Here is a 22,805-nt window from a genome sequence, read left to right as displayed (position 1 = left end):
GCCTTAGCCAGAAGTGTGTACCTTTCATTTTTCTGAGAGCCGGGATAATAATCAGGAGATAATAAAAATACACTTACTATGGCTTGGATACCTATTAGTATCTGCTGGGGGCTTTATGTGCATTGCTAATTTAAATAGGTACTATTATTGCCTTTTTATAAATGAGAAAACTAAGGCTTAGTGATTATTAAAATAACACGCCTAAGGTCACACTTCTAGTAAGTGGTGGAGCCAGGATTCAAACCCAGGTGTTCCTGACTTCAAAGCCGGTGCCCATCATACTACACTGTGGAAGAGACTAGGAGTGGTGCTGATGGCGAGATCCCCGTGTAGGAGCCAAAGGAAAGGCACTTAACACCAGCATTCTGGCATGAAGGGGACAGGCAGGGCCAACACTTGTCTCAAGACTTGGCAGTTCCTAGAAGACCAACTTAGAGCTTCTGGCCCAATAGCATAAGCATAGGGAAGGGAGTATGATACAACAAATCAGCTTTTAAATTCAGAAATCCTTGGTGTACCAAGGTATTGCAGCTTCATGAAGACACTGTCTCCTGTACAAAAGGTCATGTAGCTCTTCTGGCATGTATGGGCTTGTCATTTTAAGTAGATTAGGTGGAGAATGAGATGAAAACATAAAGGGATCATGCCACCTAAAAGACTGACATCTTGAGAACTGATGGTAATGGCCAGACTCCATGCAGACAACGAAGAAACCACTTATAATATCACTCTGGGTAGAAAGACATGCATAGAATCACAAAATCAGAATATTTATTTGTTCTTTCGCACATGACACTGTTAAAACATTCCTACTACAGCAATACTGCTCTCCAGGAGCTTACAATCTGAAACAGTCAACATTAATTGTAGACCCAGTGATTAAGGCATTATATCAAATGCGGATTTTGTATCTTTAGATGTACCTTCTGAAAGAAGTAGCTGGAGAAGGCAGGATCAACATTAAATGACATGAAAGTGTACTCCCTGCCACCTCCCTTTCTACCTTCTAGAAGGAACCCCTGTGGCTAGAATGCAAAACCAGTGCCCCACAGCCTAAATGGGAATTCCACAGAAGTAGTGAAGAAACCTCAATCTCTAATTTCCTGGTGGACACAGAGGAGTCCCTCTTTGTGGGCAAGAGGAGGCTGGTGCTCCTCCAGCGTAGGTTGGAGATGGCACATAGATTTTGTAATTCTGCAGATAGTACCAGGTAACCCATCACCCAGCCTCATAGAAATTCCAATGGGACAACTGCTCCTCAAACTTGTTGTACAACTTCTGGTTGGTGTCTATCCACAGCCACTGCACAGCACTGTCCACTGTACCGGAAGGGCTAGGGAGACTGAATAAACCAGATATATGGGATGAAAGCCTGAAAGACAGAAAGAGAAGTGGAAAGCAGAATAAGGGGCTGAAGACATGGGGATACAAGCTTCTAATAGATGTGAACAGGAGGAGAAGAGAAATTTGGATCTCAAAGGAACAAAGAAGCCAGGCACTAAATTCTAAATGAACAGGGATACAGAAAAGAAAGTCAATAAGATCATTACATTATCACGATCCAAGAGCTCAAGAAAGATGAAATTTAAGCTTTAATTTGTTTTTTTTTCCCTTCATTAGCTTCTTCCTTTGGCAACCTAGCCCAAGATTGCTGGAATTTAGGTTTTTCATGAGACTCTACCTTGAATACCCGAAGGCCTATCCCAAACCAACGTTTCTCTCTGAGACTTTGAAATTCACAGCATTTTGTCTTAACTGGCCTTGATTTTCCCTACCTTACTGATAAGGTCCTGTACCTGAAAGGGTGTTTTATAGCAGATCATGTCAAGATTTCTAGAGTACCAGGGTCACTACTAAACATTGATTCTTATTTCATTATTAAAGGTTTTATTATTTCTTGTCTTCTGAGACAATGATAGGCTATTTGTACCTTAATGCTGGATTCTGTCAGTACCTGTCATTCACTCTGCTTATGCTAAGTATCAGCACTACAACGGGTTGGAAGGAGAGAAAAGCATGAAACTCTAAATGTTGGTTCTTAGATTTTAACTTTGATCCAGTAAGCTCATAACCCTCTCTTGGTTCAAAGCCATGGAAGTACACATTTCTTGCCCTTCAATATTTAACTGGCACTAACAGAGAAAGTATAAACTTCAAACACAACAGAGGCCAACAGGATAGCTGTGTTTTGTCTCTTCTGCCCGGAGGCACAATTTGAGTCTAGCACCAAGGAGGGCAGGATTTAATAGACCAGCACAAGAAGAGTCACTTCACAGAGGTAGGTTGGACTGGGAACAAGACTGCAATGTAGACTAACAACTGAGCAGAATAAAAATTCAATTTTAATTCTTCACTGAGGAAAGAAGTTCTGTCCACTCATTACCTAATTAAGCCCCCAGGAGTAACAAAAGATGGTCAGTAAAGGATGAGGATCTGCCTGGTGTGGACATGGATCTCAGAGGTTGAGCAAAATCTGGCCATCAGCAGACCACACCCTAAGCCTCTCCAAAGAGAGGGCTGGGCTTTTGCCCTTCTGACCCATGACTGGCTGACTTACAGTGCAGATCAAAGGGCTTTATCAACCTTCAAGATACTTCCAAGAAATCACAGATCTTTAAAAATACGGACTAGTGATTTCATACATGCTAATAAATGTTACTTTGGCTACTGCCTTTTATGCATGTGTGCCTGGGCACACATACATACAGCTGGGGCTGAATAAATGCTTGTGGAATGATTAAATATTGACCAGCAGGATTTAGTACACGAGTTAAGCCCAAGCATACCGCCTGCTAAAAGCAAGTCAAATTCCCGTGCCCAGTACCAGGCAGCTCACCCACCAGGTGATACTCCCTTAGTTTAAAGCAGAGATTCTCGGTGTGGTCCTCTGACCATCAGCAGGAGCATCACTTGGGAACTTGTTAAAAATGCCAATTTGGGGGCTCTGGGTGGAGGCCCAGCAATCAGTGTTTTAACAAGCTTTCCAGGTGATTCTGATGCACACTAAAGTTTGAAAAACCACTGGTTTAGAGGCAGACACGTGAAAACAGTAATAGGAGACAAGGGCTAAAACGCGTGTTTCATTCAGCTGAGACATACGAAGGTACCAAGTCAAAGCACAATGTCAGTGGTTTCACTTAGAAATATCTATTTTCTCAAATTGATTGTCATTTTTTTAATTGAGAAATTCATGCTAATCAAAATGTTAAGCTGGAACACAAGTTGATGAGCTACCCAAGAATGCACACGTCTGCGAGCTCCAGGCCTGTGTTTATACAGCCTCAAACTACCCCTCTGCCCACTACAAAGATTTCGGTGCATCACATCACACCTAGGGAAAGGCACAATGTATCTCCCACTCACTGAGTCCAAAGACTAGAACATATTTTTTAATGCTAAGTTTGGGTTCTGAATTTAGTTGGGCAAGAATTTCCCTCAACTGGTGTAAGTCCTGGCTAAAGTTAATCCGTTTCCATCACTGACCCAGGAAAAACCCCCCAGATTCACATAGTTTTTTTTTTTTTTTTTTTTTAAGAACAGAACAGAAGACTAGAAAAGCAGGTGATCAAGCCATCAAACAGAAAGCTAGCTGGATGAAATAAGAACATATAGCTTGGATCTAAGATGACGGGGGAAGACAGGACATCTCATGGGTGGCTTCACTTCAAGAGAAATGGGAAACTCAGCTCACTAGGGAAAGAAAAGGGAGGGTACCACTTTAGATCAGAGACTAAACCCATTGAGCAGGAGTACGTGCGTGTGGGTATCTGTGTGTAAGGAGACAAGGAGGAAGAAGGGAAGATTGGACTAGGAATCCTGTTTTCCAGTCTTGAACTGCTTCCCACTGCAATGGGTAAGGCCACATCATGGAGTTTGACATTAATGGCAATGCTCTGTGATGTCCACTACCACTGCCTTTTTCCAGCTGAAGAGGAAGTACCCTGTGCCGGCCCCTGCTGCTACAGCAATGCAGAGGTAGCCGTTGTAGGTCATGAAGATGAGCATGAGGAAGTAGCTGATGACCACCTGGATGATGTGCAGCACTGTTTGCAGGAGGTGAGGAAAGCTCAGCATCTGCTGCCTGGAAAGTAAACAGGGACACAGCAGTCAGGGACCCCACACGTGCTCTCGGGGGAAAGGGGGAACAGTTGTAGTCATGAGCTCAGCTTGAGCTGGACTCCCTCACAGCCACCCTGGCAACTCGCGGGCACTTGTGTCTTTGTAGGTTGTTTATTGGCCTTTGGAAAGGAAATATGATACGACTGTGACATTTATAAGCATTGGCCAGATACAGTATAGGTCAGCAGGAGGAACCCTCCTCAGGAGGAGGGGACCGGAAGGAAGAGCAATGCTCTGACTCACCTCCACTTTGCATCCTGAAAGGGAAGCCCCAAACCCCCTCATACTTATTGGCCTGAACATTTTCAGGCCTTCCACTTTTGCAAAGTTCACATTCTAAAAAACTGGAAATAGAATTGAGGGTTGGGTGGTACAGTGGCAAGCTCTTAATTAGGGACCAGGAGACCTGATCATTTAACCCTCTGTCACTTACTACTGGTTCTCTCACCTCAGGTAAGTCACAATCTGTTTGGTTCTCAATAAGCCCAACCATCAGTACAATGGGCATAAATAATATTGTGCTTACTTGAAAGCAGGACATTAGTCTATAGGATTTCTTGAATACCAATTTAGCTTTAAGACCTGTATTTCTATTATAACTGAATCTCAGAAAGCACTTACTAATCTGCGGGAAAAACCAGTAGTCATCCAAATACTTTCTTAGATGGAATACAGACATTTGCACAATCTTATATTAGAACAAAAGGAGACTAGAGCTGGGATGGTACAACATTTTGTAGAAAGGAATCAGTTGGATTCTGCCATTCTTCTATACCCTGACATGAATTTCTTTTCTTCTTCTGATTTTTGTTTTGGCAAATATTTTAAAATAAAGATTCTTTACTTTCTTTCAAAGTGACCAATACTTAGAATTTAGAATAAACAATCATGTTTGCAGAGGATTCCTATCGTTCCTTCTTTGGCCTCCTAATGATCCACAACCTCAAGCCTCCAAAGACAGTTTTGATCAGATCAAGGCCATATGGAATCACTAACTCCAGAAGGGGGCTGTTGCTAACAAAATAGCTGCTTTGCTATATAACTAATCCAGCTCTCCAGGACTTCCACCTGGATTTGTTTAGTCTTCTTACCCAACAGTTTTGTGTGTCTCCATAAGGATCGTTCCATTTGGTCCTGGGACAGGCATGGAATTGTACCGAATGCTGACTTGTGACTTGCGCAGGAGGCTCTCTCGGGCTATCTTGAGTCCTTCGTAGAACATTGCTAGTAAAAATACGGCCACAAAAGCTCCAGCCATTTCTAAGTAGGGAGGGAAAAGATGGTGGTTATGTCAAACATGCAAAATCCTTAGCTGGTGTGCTTTTCAAGCTAGAAAGACAACATAGGAAAACTGCTACTCTCAATTTCTAAATATATTATATTGTAACCTCTTCACTTGTACAGAGGCAAGAGAAGAGCTAAGATGTGTTAATGAAAACCATTGCCTCAACTGAAGAACATACTCATTTTCTGATAAAGATACCAAAAAAAAAAAAAAAATCATCTGAACAACAATAACCTTTTGGTTTGGCTGCTTGATGTCATTAAATTAACTTGTTACACTGAAATGCACAATGTAGAATATGCAAAAGAGGAATGAATGAAACAACTTATCTTTAAGTGCAGACTCGATTCCTTGAATAGGCATTTCAATTCTAAGCCTTCCACACTGTGAAGAGTTAGTAACAATATGAATGTATTCAAAACTGATTTTAACATACTACCTAAATTAAACACTTCCCTGCTAACCAAAACAAATTGGTTTTGTGGATCCAAAGACTTATCTTGTATCTAAAGTGGTCCATCTAACTACTGCAGTAGTGTAATCTGAATTTAAGGCACACCAACCCAACATGACAGACACACAAAAAATGGGTAACTAGCTATCCCCAAAACTAGGACTGACTCTAAGACAGGTCATGCCAAGAATCAGGAATGATGTAGACCAGTCTGGTAAGCTAGAAAGAGCACTGGACTAGGCAGGAATGGAAGGTCTAGGTCCTTGTCCTAGCTCTGACATACTAACTCTATGTGAGTAGGGCTAATCATTTCATTATTTGAGGCTTAATTTATCTGTATAGTGGAAGAACTGTGCTAGATTAATAGTTTTTAAGCTAGGGTTATTTGGTGGTTATGAATATAAAATGCCTCTTATGTCTTTTATATTCTTATATCCAGGACTGATAACTTAATCAAACAAGGAAACACTTTGGAAAAGGATGAAAGGAAATGGATTGCAAAAGACTCCTATCTGGTATCTAAATTACATTTCAGAAACTCTAAAACATACACATGATATTTAAGGGAGGTTTACTGTAGGGCCCAATGAAACATTGTGTATCCTCACCTTCCAGGTAGGAAATAGGAAGCAAGATGGTTAGGATCATAACTATAATGATTCAGTAATTATGGCAGAAAGAGGTGCTGGGTTTCCAGGTTGTTTGTCACTGGCTCGCAGGTCTGTATCACCTTCAAACACCACCTGATGGCTTACTCACCTCCAGCTGTATTGATCACCAAACCAGAAAACAAGAGTTCCACATTCTTAAAGCCAAAGTAGAAGGTCATGGGCTGCCAGGAAATCAAAACAAGTCAATTAGAAACAAGTGAAGATTCTAAATGAGAATTTCAGGTCAAGAAGCTTAGAACATTTAAAAGCAGCAGATCTGGATAATAAGAGACACTCATCGAAGTGGGAGGCTTTCTTCCTCATTTTAGTATTACTACTACAGGCATTCTCCACAAGTACTTTCCTTTGCCCCCACCATCAACTTTTGTCTGTTTCTCTTTTCTACACAAAGTAGAAAGACCAGAACTTCATTCAGAAAAGGGTCAATTTTCAAAGAAAGGAATACTGAAGAAAGAAGCACAGAAATCTTGGTTCTGGTGTGGCTCCGAAATGAACCTGCCACATGACCTTGAACAAATCACTTGACTTGTCTAGGTCGGCCTTAGTGTTTTTCCTCATTGGTAAATTGATTTTTAAAGATGATAACCTTCCAGTCCTAAACTTCGATTATCTCTGTTACTCAAATGGGTGGGAAAGGGCCTACGCTGCTTCTCCTGTGGCACTTACCATCATCATCATCATGTGATCATGGGAGTGGGAGGCTGAGGTTGTCGTGTGATGGTGAGAAGGTGACATGGTACTGTTGTGGTCCATAGTGCTCATCCCCATATGGTGGGAATGGTCCATTTTTTCCAGGAGAAGTTGAGTCAGCAGTAGATTCCTTTAAGAAAAAGAATTATATATAATAATTCAAGGATATGAAAGCTTTTTTTTTAAAGTAAAATTTTGATTCTTGATAAATACTTTGCCTACGTGGGATTTCTGCCAATGACTAAATGCCCTCCGAGCATCTTTACTCAGAATTACTTTTTACAATCTATAGATCGAGAGAGAAGAAACTGTGCTATTAAGGACCACATCTGGAGGTTGTGGCAGAAGGGATTTGTATGTAGGATTTCAGAAACCTAACCCTTATTCTGCAGAATCATTTCTTTACTAGATATAATCAATGTACAAATTTAAATTTGAAATAAGGAAAAGAAAAGTAGCTTCTTTGGGTTTCAGGAAACAATTTGTAGTAACAGACAAATTGATGCCATTAATGAAATTTAACTGCTCTAAGGTTTTCTAATCATAAATGTCAGTAGATAAAAAGCAAGTATTTCAAGATAATTCACCTAACTGGATGGCCTGTGTTCAATCAGGATATTAAGAATACGCTTTCACATATGGGACAACCAGCCTTCAGCTAATTTAAATTGGAAGAAAAGGTCTACCGCTGCCCTAGGCAAGCAGTGTGCTCAGAATTTGATAAAATTACAATCCTAGCAGAGCATTAGAGCTGAGAACACTGAAAGCAAGGTATAAATTGGATATTCTATATTAAATTAAGTCCAGACAACTGCATATTCAGTCTTGTGTCTTTACCACCTCTTCACTGCTTTACTGCAAATGTCCGTCTGAGACATAAACCAAGGAGCAAAAACTCCTGTAGTCGGGGTGGGGAGTTGGAGAGGGTAGAGAGGGAGCTGTTGGTGGGTTCTCTTTGTGTCCCTCAACTCCAGTTTGTGAGGGAAAGAGTGCTTTCGAAATGCCAAGTAGTTATTTATGTTCACAAGCCTGAGTGTGCCTCTCTTTAATCCAATCAATAAATATTTATCAAGCTCTTACTATGTGCCAAACTCTGAGCTAAGCTCTAGTAATTCAGTAGTGAATAAGACAAACAAGTACCTGATGGAAAGAAAAACAATAAATAGAACAGTTTCATGGTGGTAACTAGGGCTGCAAAGGAAATAAACAGGGTAATATGGCAGCATTACTAAGAGACTGACAAGAAGCATACTTTAGATAGGAAATTTACATAGACTCAGGGAGTCATGTATGTCTAATCAAAGGCACAAATATTTAGCCATCTATTTTCCTCTCTTCAACTCCCATCCCTTGATTCTATGCTTAAGCAAGCTTAAGAAAGAGATTCTTATTTCCAGCAATGGACAAGGCAAAACCTCAGTACGGATAATCAAAGTTCAACTCTGAATATAAATAACTTTGATGGCAGACACTATATTACTTCATTAATTACGGAGCATGACAAGCTAATGCTATTAATATCATTGCCATAAAGGGATTAGATTGGAGGTACAGAGATATATAGTTAAAATCTTTGTCCATAAAATTTTTATTGTGAAACAAAACAAAACAAAAAAGAATACATAAAAATAATCAATGAGAGCACACACAAAGTTTCAATGATGGAACAAATGGTAAGTGCACAGCAGTTTTCAGACAAAGAAACATGGTAGGATGAAGAGATCACTGGTCTCTGGGTGATCATAAATTATGATTTTGAACTAAGCAAATGAAGTGAAATAAGATTAAAAAGACTTCTGCCTGTCAGGAAAGCTGATAACACATCCTCATAAAGAGACTGAAGTAGAAGTCACAGATTTTTTTTTCTCTTTTAATAAGAGTCTAGAAAGTGATTATAGCATAAGAAAACCATAAAGGATAATTTCATTTCATGTTGTCAGCATGAGTCCTGGCCACTGAGTCAGTGACTATGTGAGGAGTGCCTTGTGGTGTAAGAGACTGAGGGACATACAGAGACGAACCAGACATAGAGTCTTTCCTCATGGAGGTAAAAAGATAGAAGAGGAAACTGAATAGTCTTCATTTTCATTTGGGGGCATAAGTTGAAGTGCAAAAGACAGTTTAAACAGCAAGAACACAGCACTACAAACTACTTAAGATTTGTATCCTTGATTTCCTTGATGGACTTTTACATATTTTTCCCATGAACAGGTTTTTTTTTGAAGACCCACAAGTTCATGATTGTTCAGGCACCAAACCTCATTACCAACTAGAGCCACCTGTTCAATGAAGATACGGGATCAAATCTCTTCAGAGATGTCAATGATCCAATAATTCATATATCCAAATCTCAAAAACACCTTTCAAAGTATGCACTTGCTTTGAAGTGTCATCTTATAGGATACATTTCAAATATACTAGGAAACACAGCAAGAATAGAATCTACTTCTTTTCATTGTCCATGGACAAAGGGTTTCTTATAATGGAGTCCTGTGCAAGGCTTGCCTAGTGGAATATGAACTGGAAGGTACAAATCTGGTGGAAATTAACATATAACATACACTGTAGGCACAAACTCAAACCAATCCTGGCAAGTCCTTATGCTCACTGAAAGCCTTGGTCTAGAAAAGATCCCAGGGGGAATATGCCAAATTCAAATGACATCAAAAAAGGAAAAACTTAGAAATTTACTATTAAGGCATAATAAATAAAAGTTATGTTCTTTTCTCTTCCTATTTGGCTTTTCAGTGATGTGCCAGCCATATGTATTTGGATAACTCATCTTCTATAGCAAACACACAACCCATTTTCTCTAGAAGAGAAATTCTGTTTACAGGAGGTAAACTGGCAGTCGGTTAGTGTTAGTCTATTGCCTTCAAATAGCTTTAATCTAAGATCTTAGCTCAGCTTCTTGCAGAATAAAAATGGGTACTGAAGTAAGAATAAAGCAAAGAACAGTGACACAGCAATACCATTTGCTGTCTTAACTTGTAATCTGAAGAAAATGGTTTAATCAGGAGCTGTGCTGTTTCATCTTTGGTTTATTCAAGTTTCTCTAAACTCCACAGCCAACTTTAACTACTTGTTCTCCAACAACTATTTTCTCTAATTTACCTCCTTCCCACTGTCTCTTTCTAAAAACTCGATTCAAAGTCCACAAAGTCACTGTACTGTACTTTTATGGAATCAAGTTTCTTGATTTGTAAAGCGATTACAATCAATGGAACTTGTGGAAGAGTTAGTAATGAGTGATAGGTGGAACCTTAGCAAAATTTTTGTGTTTATCTATTCACTAGATTTCTGGTTTTAGGAAAATTTATCTGCATATGTTAATTCCAGGCTAACACTCCTGTTCTTGTTTAAAACCCCTGCTGTTTACTTTTCTTCTTATTCTTCCACTTTATCAAATTAACAAGTTATTTATAAAGAAGAGTACTTAAAAAAAATCTGAATATATAGCTCAAGGATAGAACTGAAAAACAAACTAACAAACAACAACAACAACAACAACAACAACAACAACAACAACAACAACAAAACCTTAGCATTCCTAGCATTCAATCTGTAATAAAATCCATCTATAGTATTTTACTCATCAAGTTGGGTTCATAAGTAGGTGGGAAGATTAGAATACTGTTCTTTCATTTACATTTTTGCCAATGCAGGCAAACTATCTCTAACAGAATTCAAGAGGGACCCACACTGGAGAAGTACCTTTGCATTAGCTAATGGAGTGAAGAGTTCAACTACATAGTTGGAAAATACCTGTCAAAGAATTTGGAAGGTGCTCTGATTGTATAACCTGGGAAAGTTACTTAGCCTCTCTGGAACTGGTTTCCAGGCAGTAGAATTTGGAGGGCTGCTGGGAGAAAGCAATCAGAGAACAGACTTAAGCATCTAGCCAAGTGCCTGACAAATGGTAGCTATTATCATGGAATATGAGGGGATAAAATACCTAAGATAGGGAAAATCCAATGAATGAGTTTTGTGGGAGAAAACATTTATCAAAATGTCAGCTTTCTGTTAGCTTCTCTCCTGCAGAGTATTCTAGCCAAGACCACTTTCAAGCCCCTTTCTGCCTATCCTATCTCCTAACTGAGACCACAAAATGACTATTAACACTCGTGTGGGTAGTTCATAATAGCTCCTCCTTCTAGCAGGAAACTTCTTAGATCTTTAAGGAAACAGAAGAGAAATGGTTTAGGAACTGGCTATAAAAAAAAAAAGTCAAGAGTTTCTACAGAACTTAGTTCCAATAAAATTAGTGAGAAGTTTATTTCTCAGGAAGGCTTTACACTATTCAGTTTCTAGGCAACATTTATCTTATTCATTTTCAGCTGGGTGCCTGAAACTGGCTATATGCCACCTTGTTTCTATTGCCCTGAATACAATTAGATATGGAAAATGAAATGACATTCTACACTGAGTGTCACATAGCTTTGCATTTCTTTCTGTTTTCCCCTTTCCTTCATTTAATAAGTATGGTGCAGTATTTATAAAAATAGGCTTCAAAACTTGTATTCAAGGGTCTAATTCTTTTTAGTCTACTTCTGATGATCATCAAAAAAGAAGTTTCCCCTATTCCTGCCCCCCAACCCCCCCAAACACATACACTGTAAAGCTTAACCAGAGGACCAGATTATTTGCAAAATCTAGCATCTCTAGCAAAGTAAATATGGATTTATGGAGACAAGTTGGGGAATTAGACAGAAGGCTAAATTCTGATGCCCATTCTGAGTCTCGGCACTGACTTTACTTCTAATAGGTTTAGTCTAACCTTTTAATTCTCTTTTATTTTCCTGGTATTGCACAATGATGAATGAGAAACAGTAATCCATAGGGATTGTGGAGATTAGACCCCACAGAAAGACTACACAGAAGTGGTCACAAGGCCCCTCTCCTCCAGCTCAGACAGAGGTAATCTGGAGCCTCAGGTAATTCTTTTGGAGACTACTGCTAGTCTTTCCTGACTTCCATGATAAGGAAGAAAGTTTTTATTCTTAAAATGATTAGGGTCATGTTCCTTTTTAGATTTGTAAAAACATTAAACAAAGGGAAATCTATCTGGTCACTCTTCTGCTTTCTCCAGTCATTATTTACGACTGGTGACATAAGCTTTTGGCAAGTACAGACAGAGGAAATTCAAGGTCAAAGACAGCATACTATCATAAACAGGGATTTGTGCTTACGGACTATGTTCATGTGATCACGCAATAAGTTTAACTGGAATAATCCTGCCTCTTGATGACCTGTATTGGGTCAGCAGATATTCTGAGAAATGGCTCTGGCTTTGTTTCAAGTGCCCTTATAGGTGAACTCTGAAATTCTCTTGACAGTTTTACGAATTCTGCACTTACGTTGTTCTTTGGGGGAAGGAGGTGGTAAAGGAGAAGTAGGAGTAAAGGGGAAACCTTGATCTAATGCAATAATAAATAGGGCCTATGTGCTCTTCAGAACGTGGCATTTCAGGTCAATATACTGGAGTTGTTTTTTTTTAAATGTAGTAGTTCCCAGGGAGGAGAAATGCAATTTGATGAATATATATGGGGAAGACCCTTCCCCTTGAAGACTATGATACTGTTTCACTCACCCCGTAGACCCTGGCCTCACATTCTTACTCCAAATTAACTGGCAGAAATGTGGTCATAATTGTGTGAACGTCACCACACGATAATTTGGGTATTTTAGCTGCCCTTCCTTGGCTTGTGTCCTCCTTGAGGTGCAGTAATCATAAGGGTACTTAATTATACCAATTTTATTTACAAAGGTTATTAGGCTTGAATAAATCATAGGTTTACCCAGGTTCTAGCCAGAACTGGCAAAAACTTAGGACCCTCAAAGTTCTGCCATATCAGTGTACTAAACACAGTTAAGGAAAATGAGGCAGTAGAGGTAGAGAGAAACTAGGTCAGGCCAATAAGAAATAAAGAAATGTAAAAGACCTTAAAATCACACATACACACACACACAGAGTTACCCCCAGATCAAATATGGCAGGTGATGGGAGTTGACAGGGCACTTGCTACAATAGTAGGTTTATAAAGATAGAACTCAGGAAAATAATTGCCCCAAATCCACCATCACTATCACTACCACCAAAAAATAAAGAAAGAAATCTTAGATTTTATCTTTTAAAAAATCCTTCAATAAAACTAAGGCTACCATTTTCCCTTCTAACTTTTTGCCTTTGTTGATAATAAAAATAACTCCCAGGGATCATCTACAATAGCAACAAATTCTCACTTACTTTTCTTCATGTCAGTGGTTGGGCTGAGATGAGGAGGAAGTTGACAAAACTGGCAAAGAATTAATTTAGTAATTACCTGCAGAATTCAATGTTATTTTTTCTTTCTTTACCATATGCCAAAGCCCTACTGTAAGCAGATAGTGTGGGGGGTTCCCAGAGGAAAAGAACCAGATACAGCTTTTTGACTAAGAGAAGCCATTTTAGGCCTAAGCCATTTTGTGATCTAAGCTTGGCCATAACGCTTGCCCTTGAATAGGTCTCAGTAATAATGATCTTAAGGGAACAAAAGAACAAAGGACTGTGATCAGACAAGAGAAGTAACCATAGCAAAGATGAGGAATCAGTTGTAGGATTCCTTGAAAGCATTTTTCATGGAAAGAAACCAAACTAGGCAGAGGCTACATATTCAAGTAACAGCATCAAGTAACAGCAGTCCGTGTAGCTGTGTTACTCACGCATCAGACTAGTGGGGTGCAAAGAAGGCAACCGACGCAAGCCAGAGACATAAAGGAGCAAACTACTTCAGTTACACTTAAACCTTAAAGGGCCTTCACTTATGAGTGGCCAATGATCTAGGCAAACAAGAAACATTACATGGACTGACAAGTGTTTAGAAGAATAAAAAGAGCAGCTGTGAATTAGTGGGAGTAGCTCTTTTTTTTTTTTTAAACTTTTTTTCAATGAGTTATAGTCATTTTACAATGTTGTGTGGAGTAGCTCTTTCGCTTAGAAGTCCTTGACTAAGAATATTTATTTTAGTAAAAAGTGATAACTCAGGAGCTGCCCCAAGAATCTCATTCTAACTATCCGTTAGATAAGCAAAGGAAAAGACAGAAAGCAAACCTGTGATTTGATTCTAATCAGAGAAAGACGTGGAAAGGCTTTGTTTACAGATACTGGTTCAAGGTCTCCCCCTTCTATCACAACTTTTATCTTTCCATATCTCCACTGCACCATATTAAGCGGCTCAGGCTGGGCAAAGGAGATAAGAAATCTGTTTGGGTAAGACAGATCCTGGAGGAACTGATTACGTGGAGAATTATACAGCTATATGATAATGAAGGGCTAGCATTTTCTAGAGAAAGTATGATAAGGACAAACTTAATTTTTAAACGCCCAGTGTCTAATCTCTAGATCCCCTATGCCTTCCAGGCAAACATGAATGGACCATGCAATTACAAAATAAGCAACAAAATATAAAGGAACGAGAGCTAATTTCAGTGTGAAAGAGATAGGGTGATAAATACTGTATTAGGCAAGTCTTTGATATTTTAGAGTTTCATTTTCCTTAACTATAAACACTGAATGAAATGACTGATAAAGTTCCGCTCAGAGCTAAAACTTAATTCTACTTTTTTTCAGTTCAGTTTCCAGAACAGAATGTTTCCCTAAGCCTATCCTTACTATTAGATTGTTAAGTTCTATGGGGACTCTTATTTTTCCATGAATCTCCTGCATTTTCTAATACCCTCCACACAGTGGTTGATTATGGTTAAGTGTTTCCTGAAATAAACTGCTTTTCTCTCCATTCTCCCCGTGCAACTTAGGCATAAAAAATTATTTTCTAAATCTGTTAATGATACAATGCAAACCTCAGTATCTTCTCCATCACCTCGGTGAGTCTGAAATGCTATATAATAGTATTTGATGAATATGCTTAGAAATTATTCAGTAGCTCTGTATCAAGAAGTAGCAAAACACAGTCAATATAGAAGCAACATAAACCGGTTGAACTTCTTAAGAGTTGGAAGAGTGTTGTGACTTCATCTAGTTTTATACCTGTTCATTTCATAGGAGCCTAATGTATGAGACCACAAAGCTCTTGGGAGAATCTAACATTTTCTGACCTAATATGCCTTCATAGGTACTTTTGTAAAATATTTGTTTTATGACAAATGCAAGGGGATTGTAAATAAAACTCACGCCTGTTTATAGAAGTGGAAGAAAGGAAGAGAATATACTCCTGTTGACTTTTACGTAGTCTGAAACACCAAACCCAGATCCCTTATATAAACTAAGTCTCTAGGGCACTAAACCTGGACAAGTGCCACATAAAAGGACAGTAGGGAAAACAGAGCAAGCTGTAAGATCAGATCAACTTAAAACCCTTTTTACTCTGTACATCTACCAAATGAATAAGCACGTGGAACCTGAGCAAATGACACGGTATGAAACAATGGCATTTCCTTCCTATAAATCCAACTCCGTTATCTTCTACCTTCACAATCACTCTTCTTGGTTCAGAGCAACCAAGGCACAGAGAGCTTAAGCAACCAGTTAGATGTTATTCTAGAAAGCTATGGAGGCACCTTGCGAAGAACCTGTGTATCCCCACTCCTGGCCCAGCGATTATTTTGTTAAACCTGCCTTACTATTCATCCACGGTCAATTTTGTATCCATAAATATCACAATTTTGGTCCCTTTTCCTAATCCCAAGTAAACTAGAAGATTCACTCAGCCTGTCTCTAGTTTTTACCATCTCCAGCTCTATTACTGAAGGGGAGGTAATATGGTTTATTCATTGAGTTCTGCATGCAGGAGGTACCGGGGATTGAACCCGGGATCTCTTGGGTGCTGAGCACGAGCTCTACCAATTGAGCTATACCCTTCCCCCTCCAGCTCTATTACAAACACAAGTTTTTCTCATGGTACTCCTGCCCTCTGTTCATCCGATATGATACAACAATGATAAATTAATCTACCTAAGGCATGGCTCTACTTATCTGCCCCCAGAAGTCCACCACCTACCAATCTCTCCATTGTCTATTAACATCCTTGTTCTAAGATCACAGACCTCTAAAACAGAGGCCCCAACCTACCTTTCTGCCTACATGTACCTTGTGTTCCAACCAAACAAGTCCAATAGCCAAAGTTTCTATTGTTCCTCATACCCCACACTTTTCTCTGTGTTACCTTTGCTAAGGTTGTTTCTTTAGTCTGCAATGCCCGTCCTTACAGTCTCTAATGCAACAAATCCTCCTCCTCTTGCAAGGTCTTAGAACTAAACACCTCTGAACATTCATAGCACAATGTGCCCTTCCTAATAACTCCATTGGAACTAGGTCTCACAAAATACCCTGAAATGTTTTTTTTATGCTTTTTTCAATCTGTGCCTATTTCTGATGTCACGCTGATAGGACAGTATTAAGAAAAGGTAGGAGAAACAGTTGAACAGAGTATTTTCCAAACTTCCTTCTAATCTTCACCAACTGTAGACATTTAATGAACTCCTCTTGGATGCTTCTCCTTTCTTTTTTTTTTGTTTGTTTGTTGTTTTTCTTCTGTTTTGTTTTGGGGAGGAGGTAATTAGGTTTATTTATTTATTTAAGAATTTATCTTTTTTTTAACTTTTTTTTATTGATTTATAATCATTTTACAATGTTGTGTCAAATTCCAGCATAGAGCACAATTTTTCAGTTATACATGAACATATATATATTTATTGTCACATTTTTTTCTCCATGAGCTACCATAAGATCTTGTGTATATTTCCCTGTGCTATACAGTATAATCTTGTTTATCTATTCTACAATTTTGAAATCCCAGTCTATCCCTTCCCACCCTCTGCCCCCTTGGCAACCACAAGTTTGTATTCTATGTCTATGAGTCTATTTCTGTTTTGTATTTATGCTTTGCATTGTTTTTTTTTTTTTTTTAGATTCCACATTTGAGCAGTCTCATATGGTATTTTTCTTTCTTTTTCTGGCTTACTTCACTTAGAATGACATTCTCCAGGAGCATCCATGTTGCTGGAAATGGCATTATGTTGTCGGTTTTTATGGCTGAATAGTATTCCATTGTATAAATATACCACTTCTTCTTTATCCAGTCATCTGTTGATGGACATTTAGGCTGTCTCCATGTCTTGGCTATTGTAAATAGTGCTGCTATGAACACTGGGGTGCAGGTGTCATCCTGAAGTAGGGTTCCTTCTGGATATATGCCCAGGAGCGGGATTCCTGGGTCATACAGTAAGTCTATTCCTAGTCTTTTGAGGAATCTCCATACTGTTTTCCACAGTGGCTGCACCAAACTGCATTCCCACCAGCAGTGTAGGAGGGTTCCCCTTTCTCCACAGCCTCTCCAGCACTTGTTATTTGTGGATTTTTGAATGATGGCCATTCTGACTGGTGTGAGGTGATACCTCATTGTAGTTGTGATTTGCATTTCTCTGATAACTAGTGATATTGAACATTTTCTCATGTGCCTATTGATCATTTGTATGTCTTACTTGGAGAACTGCTTGTTTAGGTCTTTTGCCCATTTTTGGATTGGGTTGTTTGGTTGTTTCTTATTAAGTCGTATGAGCTGCTTATATATTCTGGAGATCAAGCCTTTGTCGGTTTCATTTGCAAAAATTTTCTCCCATCCCGTAGATTGTCTTTTTGTTTTTACTTATGGTTTCCTTTGCTGTGCAGAAGCTTGTAAATTTCATTAGGTCCCATTTGTTTATTCTTGCTTTTATTTCTATTGCTTGAGTAGACTGTTCTAGGAGAACATTTTTGAGATGTATGTCAGATAAAGTTTTGCCTGTATTTTCTTCTAGGAGGTTTATTGTATCTTGTCTTATGTTTAAGTCTTTGATCCATTTTGAGTTGATTTTTGTCTATGGTGTAAGGGAGTGTTCTAGCTTCATTGTTTTACATGCTGCTGTCCAGTTTTCCCAACACCATTTGCTGAAGAGACTGTCTTTATTCCATTGTATATTCTTGCCTCTTTTGTCGAAGATTAGTTGACCAAAAGTTTATGGGTTCATTTCTGGGCTCTCTGTTCTGTTCCATTGGTCTATATGTCTGTTTTTGTATCAATACCATGCTGTCTTGATGACTGTGGCTCTATAGTATTGTCTGAAGTCTGGGAGAGTTATTCCTCCAGCCTCTTTCTTTTTCTTCAGTAATGCTTTGGCAATTCTAGGTCTTTAATGGTTCCATATAAATTTTATTATGATTTGTTCTAGTTCTGTGAAATATGTCCTGGGTAATTTGATAGAGATTGCATTAAATCTGCAGATTGCCTTGGTCAGTGTGACCATTTTAACACTATTGATTCTTCCAATCCAAGAGCATGGGATATCTTTCCATTTTTTAAAGTCTTCTTTAATTTCCTTCATCAATGGTTTATAGTTTTCTGTGTATAATTCTTTCACCTCCTTGGTTAGATTTATTCCTAGATATTTTATTACTTTGGGTGCTATTTTAAAGGGGATTGTTTCTTTACTTTCTTTTTCTGTTGATTCATCGTTAGTGTAAAGAAATGCAACTAACTTTTAAACGTTAATCTTGTAACCTGCTACCTTGCTGAATTCTAGTAGTTTTTGTGTGGACCTTTTAGGGTTTTCTATATATAGTATCATGTCATAGGCATATAGTGACACTTTTACCTCTTCTTTTCCAATTTGGATCCCTTTTATTTCTTTCTCTTGCCTGACTGCTGTGGCTAGGACTTCCAGGACTATGTTGAATAGGAGTGGTGATAGTGGGCATCCTTGTCTTGTCCCAGATTTTAGTGGGAAGCTTTTGAGTTTTTCACCGTTGAGTACTATGCTGGCTGTAGGTTTGTCATATATAGCTTTTATTATGTTGAGATATGTCCCCTCTATACCCACTTTGGCAAGAGTTTTTATCATAAATGGGTGTTGAATTTTATCAAATGCTTTTTCTGCATCAATTGAGATGATCATGTGGTTTTTGTCCTTTCTCTTGTTGATGTGATGTATTACATTGATTGATTTGCGTATGTTGAACCAGCCTTGTGTCCCTGGGATGAACCCCACTTGGTCATGATGTATAATCTTTTTTATGTGTTGTTGGATTCTATTTGCTAAAATTTTGGTGAGGATTTTGGCGTCTATGTTCATCAGTGATATTGGCCTATAATTCTCTTTTTTTTGTAGTGTCTTTGCCTGGTTTTGGTATCAGGGTGATGGTGGCTTCATAGAATGAGTTTGGGAGTATTCCCTCCTTTTCAATCGTCTGGAAGAGTTTGAGAAGGACTGGTATGAGTTCTTCTTTATATGTTTGGTAGAATTCCCCGGTGAAGCCGTCCGGTCCTGGACTTTTATTTGTAGGGAGGTTTTTAATTGCTATTTCTATTTCCTTTCTAGTGATCGGATTGTTCAAGTGTTCAGATTCTTCTTGATTCAGTCTTGGTGGACAGTATGTTTCCAGAAACTTGTCCATCTCCTCTAGGTTATCCAAATTGGTTCCATATAGTCTTTCATAATATTCTTATATGATATTCTGTATTTCTATTTTATTTGTTGTAATTTCTCCATTTTCCTTTCTTATTTTGCTAATTTGTGCTCTTTTTTCTTCTTTGTGAGTTTGGCCAGAGATTTGTCGATTTTATTTACTTTTTCAAAAAACCAGCTTTTGGTTTGATTGACTCTTTCTATGGTTTTTTAAATCTCCATCTTATTTGTTTCCTCCCTAATCTTTATAATTTCCTTCCTTCTGCTGCCTTTTGGGTTTTTTTGTTCTTCTTTTTCTAGTTCTTTCAGCTGGTGGGTTAAATCGTTTATTTGAGATTGTTCTTCTTTTTTGAGGAAGGCCTGTATCGCTATAAACTTCCCTCTTAGCACTGCCTTTGCTGTGTCCCATAAATTTTGTGTGGTTGTGTTTTCATTTTCATTTGTCTCAAGGTATTTTTTAATTTCAGCTTTGATTTCCTCATTGACCCATTGGTTTTTTTTAATAACATATTGTTTAATCTCCATGCTTTCCTTTTTTTCTCCTTTGTTTCTCTGTTGTTGATTTCTAGTTTCATGGCATTGTGGTCAGTAAAGATGCTTGAGATAATTTCCATCTTCTTAAAATTGTTGAGGTTTCTTTTGTGCCCAAGTATCTGATCAATCCTAGAAAATGTTCCATGTGCACTTGAAAAGAATGTATATCCTATTTTTTGGGGGTGTAATGCTCTGAAAATATCCACCAAATCTAATTTTTCTATTGTATTATTTAATTTCTCTGTTGCCTTATTTATTTTCTGTCTGGAAGATCTGTCTAGTGACGTTAATGCAGTGTTAAAATCCCCAATTATGATTGTATTCCCATCAATATCCCCCTTTATCTCTGTTAGTAATTGATTTATGTACTTAGGTGCTCCTATATTGGGTGCATATATATTAACGAGTATAATATATCCTCATCTTGTATCACTCCTTTAATCATTATAAAATGTCCTTCTCTGTCTTTCTTTATGGCCTTTGTTTTAAAGTCTATTTTGTCTGAACTCAGTACTGCAACACCTGCTTTTTTGGCTTTTCCATTTGCATGGAATATCCTTTTCCATCCTTTCACTCTCAATCTATATGTGTCCTTCTCCCTAAAGTGGGTCTCTTGTATGCAGCATATTAAAGGTTCTTGCTTTATTATCCAGTCTGCCACTCTATGTCTTTTGACTGGAGCATTTAGTCCATTAACTCTTACAGTAATTAATGATAGATGTGTGTTTATTGCCATTTTGAACTTATCTTTGCAGTTGATTTGGTATTTCCTCTTTGTTCCTTTCTTCTTCCTTTTGTGGTTTGGTAATTTTCCTTTGTATTTTCATGGACTTTATTTAGTTTTTGTGACTCCCTTGTAAGTTTTTGGCTTGTGGTTATCCTTTTTTGTAAGTCTATTAGACCATTACTATAACTGTTTTTATTAAACTGATAGTAACATTATCTCAAACCCATCCTACCGAGAACAAAAAATTTTAAAAAGAAAGAAAAAAAATTCTATATTTTCCTGCCTCCCTCTCCCAATGATTTAGATGTCTTCTTTTACAATTTTGTGTTTATTTGAGTTATCACCTTTCCAGTTGTGAGTTTCTCATTTCTGTAGCATCCTGCTGCTTTTCTATTTAGAGTAGACCTTTCAATTTCTTTTAGCATGGGTTTAGTGTTGCTAAACTCTTGCAGCTTTTTCTTGTCTGTGAAATTCTTTATGTCTCCTTCTATCCTAAAGGATAGCCTTGCTGGATAAAGTATCCTAGGCTGCATCTTTTTTTCACTTTGAATATATCTTGCCACTCCCTTCTGGCCTGTAGTGTTTGTGTAGAGAAATCAGCTGAGAGCCTTATGGGGGTTCCCTTGTAACTTACTCTTTGCTTTCTCTTGCTGCCTTTAGGATCATTTCTTTATCCTTGACTCTGGCCATCTTGATTATGGTATGTCTTGGTGTGAGTCTATTTGGGTTTTTCCTGTTTGGGACCCTCTGAGCTTCCTGTACTTGGATATCTGATTCCTTCTTTAAGTTCAGGAAGTTTTCAGTCATGATTTCTTCCAATACCTTTTCAATCCCCTTTGATCTTTCTTCCCCTTCTGGGACCCCTATTATGTGAAGACTGGCACACTTTATATTATCCCGTAGGTCCCTTATGCTATTTTCATTTGTTTTTATTTGTTTATCTTGTAGCTGTTCTGATTGGGTGCTTTCTGTTGCCCTGTCTTCTAGGTCACTAATTTGTTCCTCTACATTATCTAGTCTGCTTTGCACAGTCTTTAGATCATTTCTCATCTCAGCCAGTGAGTTTACCAATTCTACTTGGCTCTTCTTTATAGGTTCAATTTCATTTTTGACATACTTTATATCTCTAAACACTCTCTCTTTTAGTTCCTTCAGTACTTCAATCACTCCTTTTTTGAAATCTTGATCTAGTAGGTTATTGATGTCTATTTCATTGATCATTCTTTCAGGGGATTTCTCTTGTTCTTTTAATTGGGAATGGTCTCTCTGCTTCTTCATCTTTCTCATACCTCTCTGGCACTGTGGTTTATGGAGTATCAGTTATCTATTGTGGTCCTTACGGAGTTTATTTATTTATCTATCTAATGCCTATGTAGAAATAACACTTTAAAAAAAAAGAGAGAGAGAGAATTTTAAAAGAAGGGAGATCTAAAAAACAAAAACAAAAAAACAAAGCATAAATACAAAACAGAAATAGACTCATAGACATAGAATACAAACTTGTGGTTGCCAAGGGGACGGAGGGTGGAAAGGGACAGACGGGATTTCAAAATTGTAGAATAGATAAACAAGATTATACTGTATAGCACAGGGAAATACACACAAGATCTTATGGTAGCTCACAGAGGAAAAAAATGTGACAATGAATATATATATGTTCATGTATAACTGAAAAATTGTGCTCTACACTGGAATTTGACACAACATTGTAAAATGATTATAAATCAATAAAAAATGTTAAAAAAAAAACCTAATTGCCCCCCCAAAAATTTTTAAGTGAATCACTATTTGTATACCTGTAACTTGTATAATTTGTACATCAACTATACTTCAATTTTTTGAAAAAGAAGATCTGGGTTTGAATTATGGGTCTAGTAAACATTGCTT

The 22,805-nt window shown here is 38.0% G+C and overlaps 1 protein-coding gene across 3 annotated transcripts in view; it reads right to left on the bottom strand.

Moving 5' to 3' along the window:
* Positions 1 to 749: 749 nt before the first annotated feature.
* Positions 750 to 22,805, bottom strand: part of SLC31A1 (solute carrier family 31 member 1) — a 39,554-nt gene continuing 17,498 nt past the window's right edge. For all 3 annotated transcript variants that reach the window (XM_064490427.1, XM_010997407.3, XM_064490426.1), the window contains exons 2-5: positions 7,196 to 7,349; positions 6,618 to 6,690; positions 5,211 to 5,379; positions 750 to 4,081 (exon numbers count right to left, since the gene is read on the bottom strand). In XM_064490427.1, coding sequence (XP_064346497.1) covers positions 3,880 to 4,081; positions 5,211 to 5,379; positions 6,618 to 6,690; positions 7,196 to 7,315 — 564 coding nt within the window. In that variant the 5' untranslated portion in view covers positions 7,316 to 7,349 and the 3' untranslated portion in view covers positions 750 to 3,879. The remainder of the gene's footprint in view (positions 4,082 to 5,210; positions 5,380 to 6,617; positions 6,691 to 7,195; positions 7,350 to 22,805) is intronic.

This window comes from Camelus dromedarius, chromosome 10 (genome assembly GCF_036321535.1).
Source record: "Camelus dromedarius isolate mCamDro1 chromosome 10, mCamDro1.pat, whole genome shotgun sequence".
Taxonomy (NCBI): domain Eukaryota; kingdom Metazoa; phylum Chordata; class Mammalia; order Artiodactyla; family Camelidae; genus Camelus; species Camelus dromedarius.
Note: the sequence above shows the minus strand (reverse complement) of the source record. Positions and strands in the feature narration are given on the sequence as shown.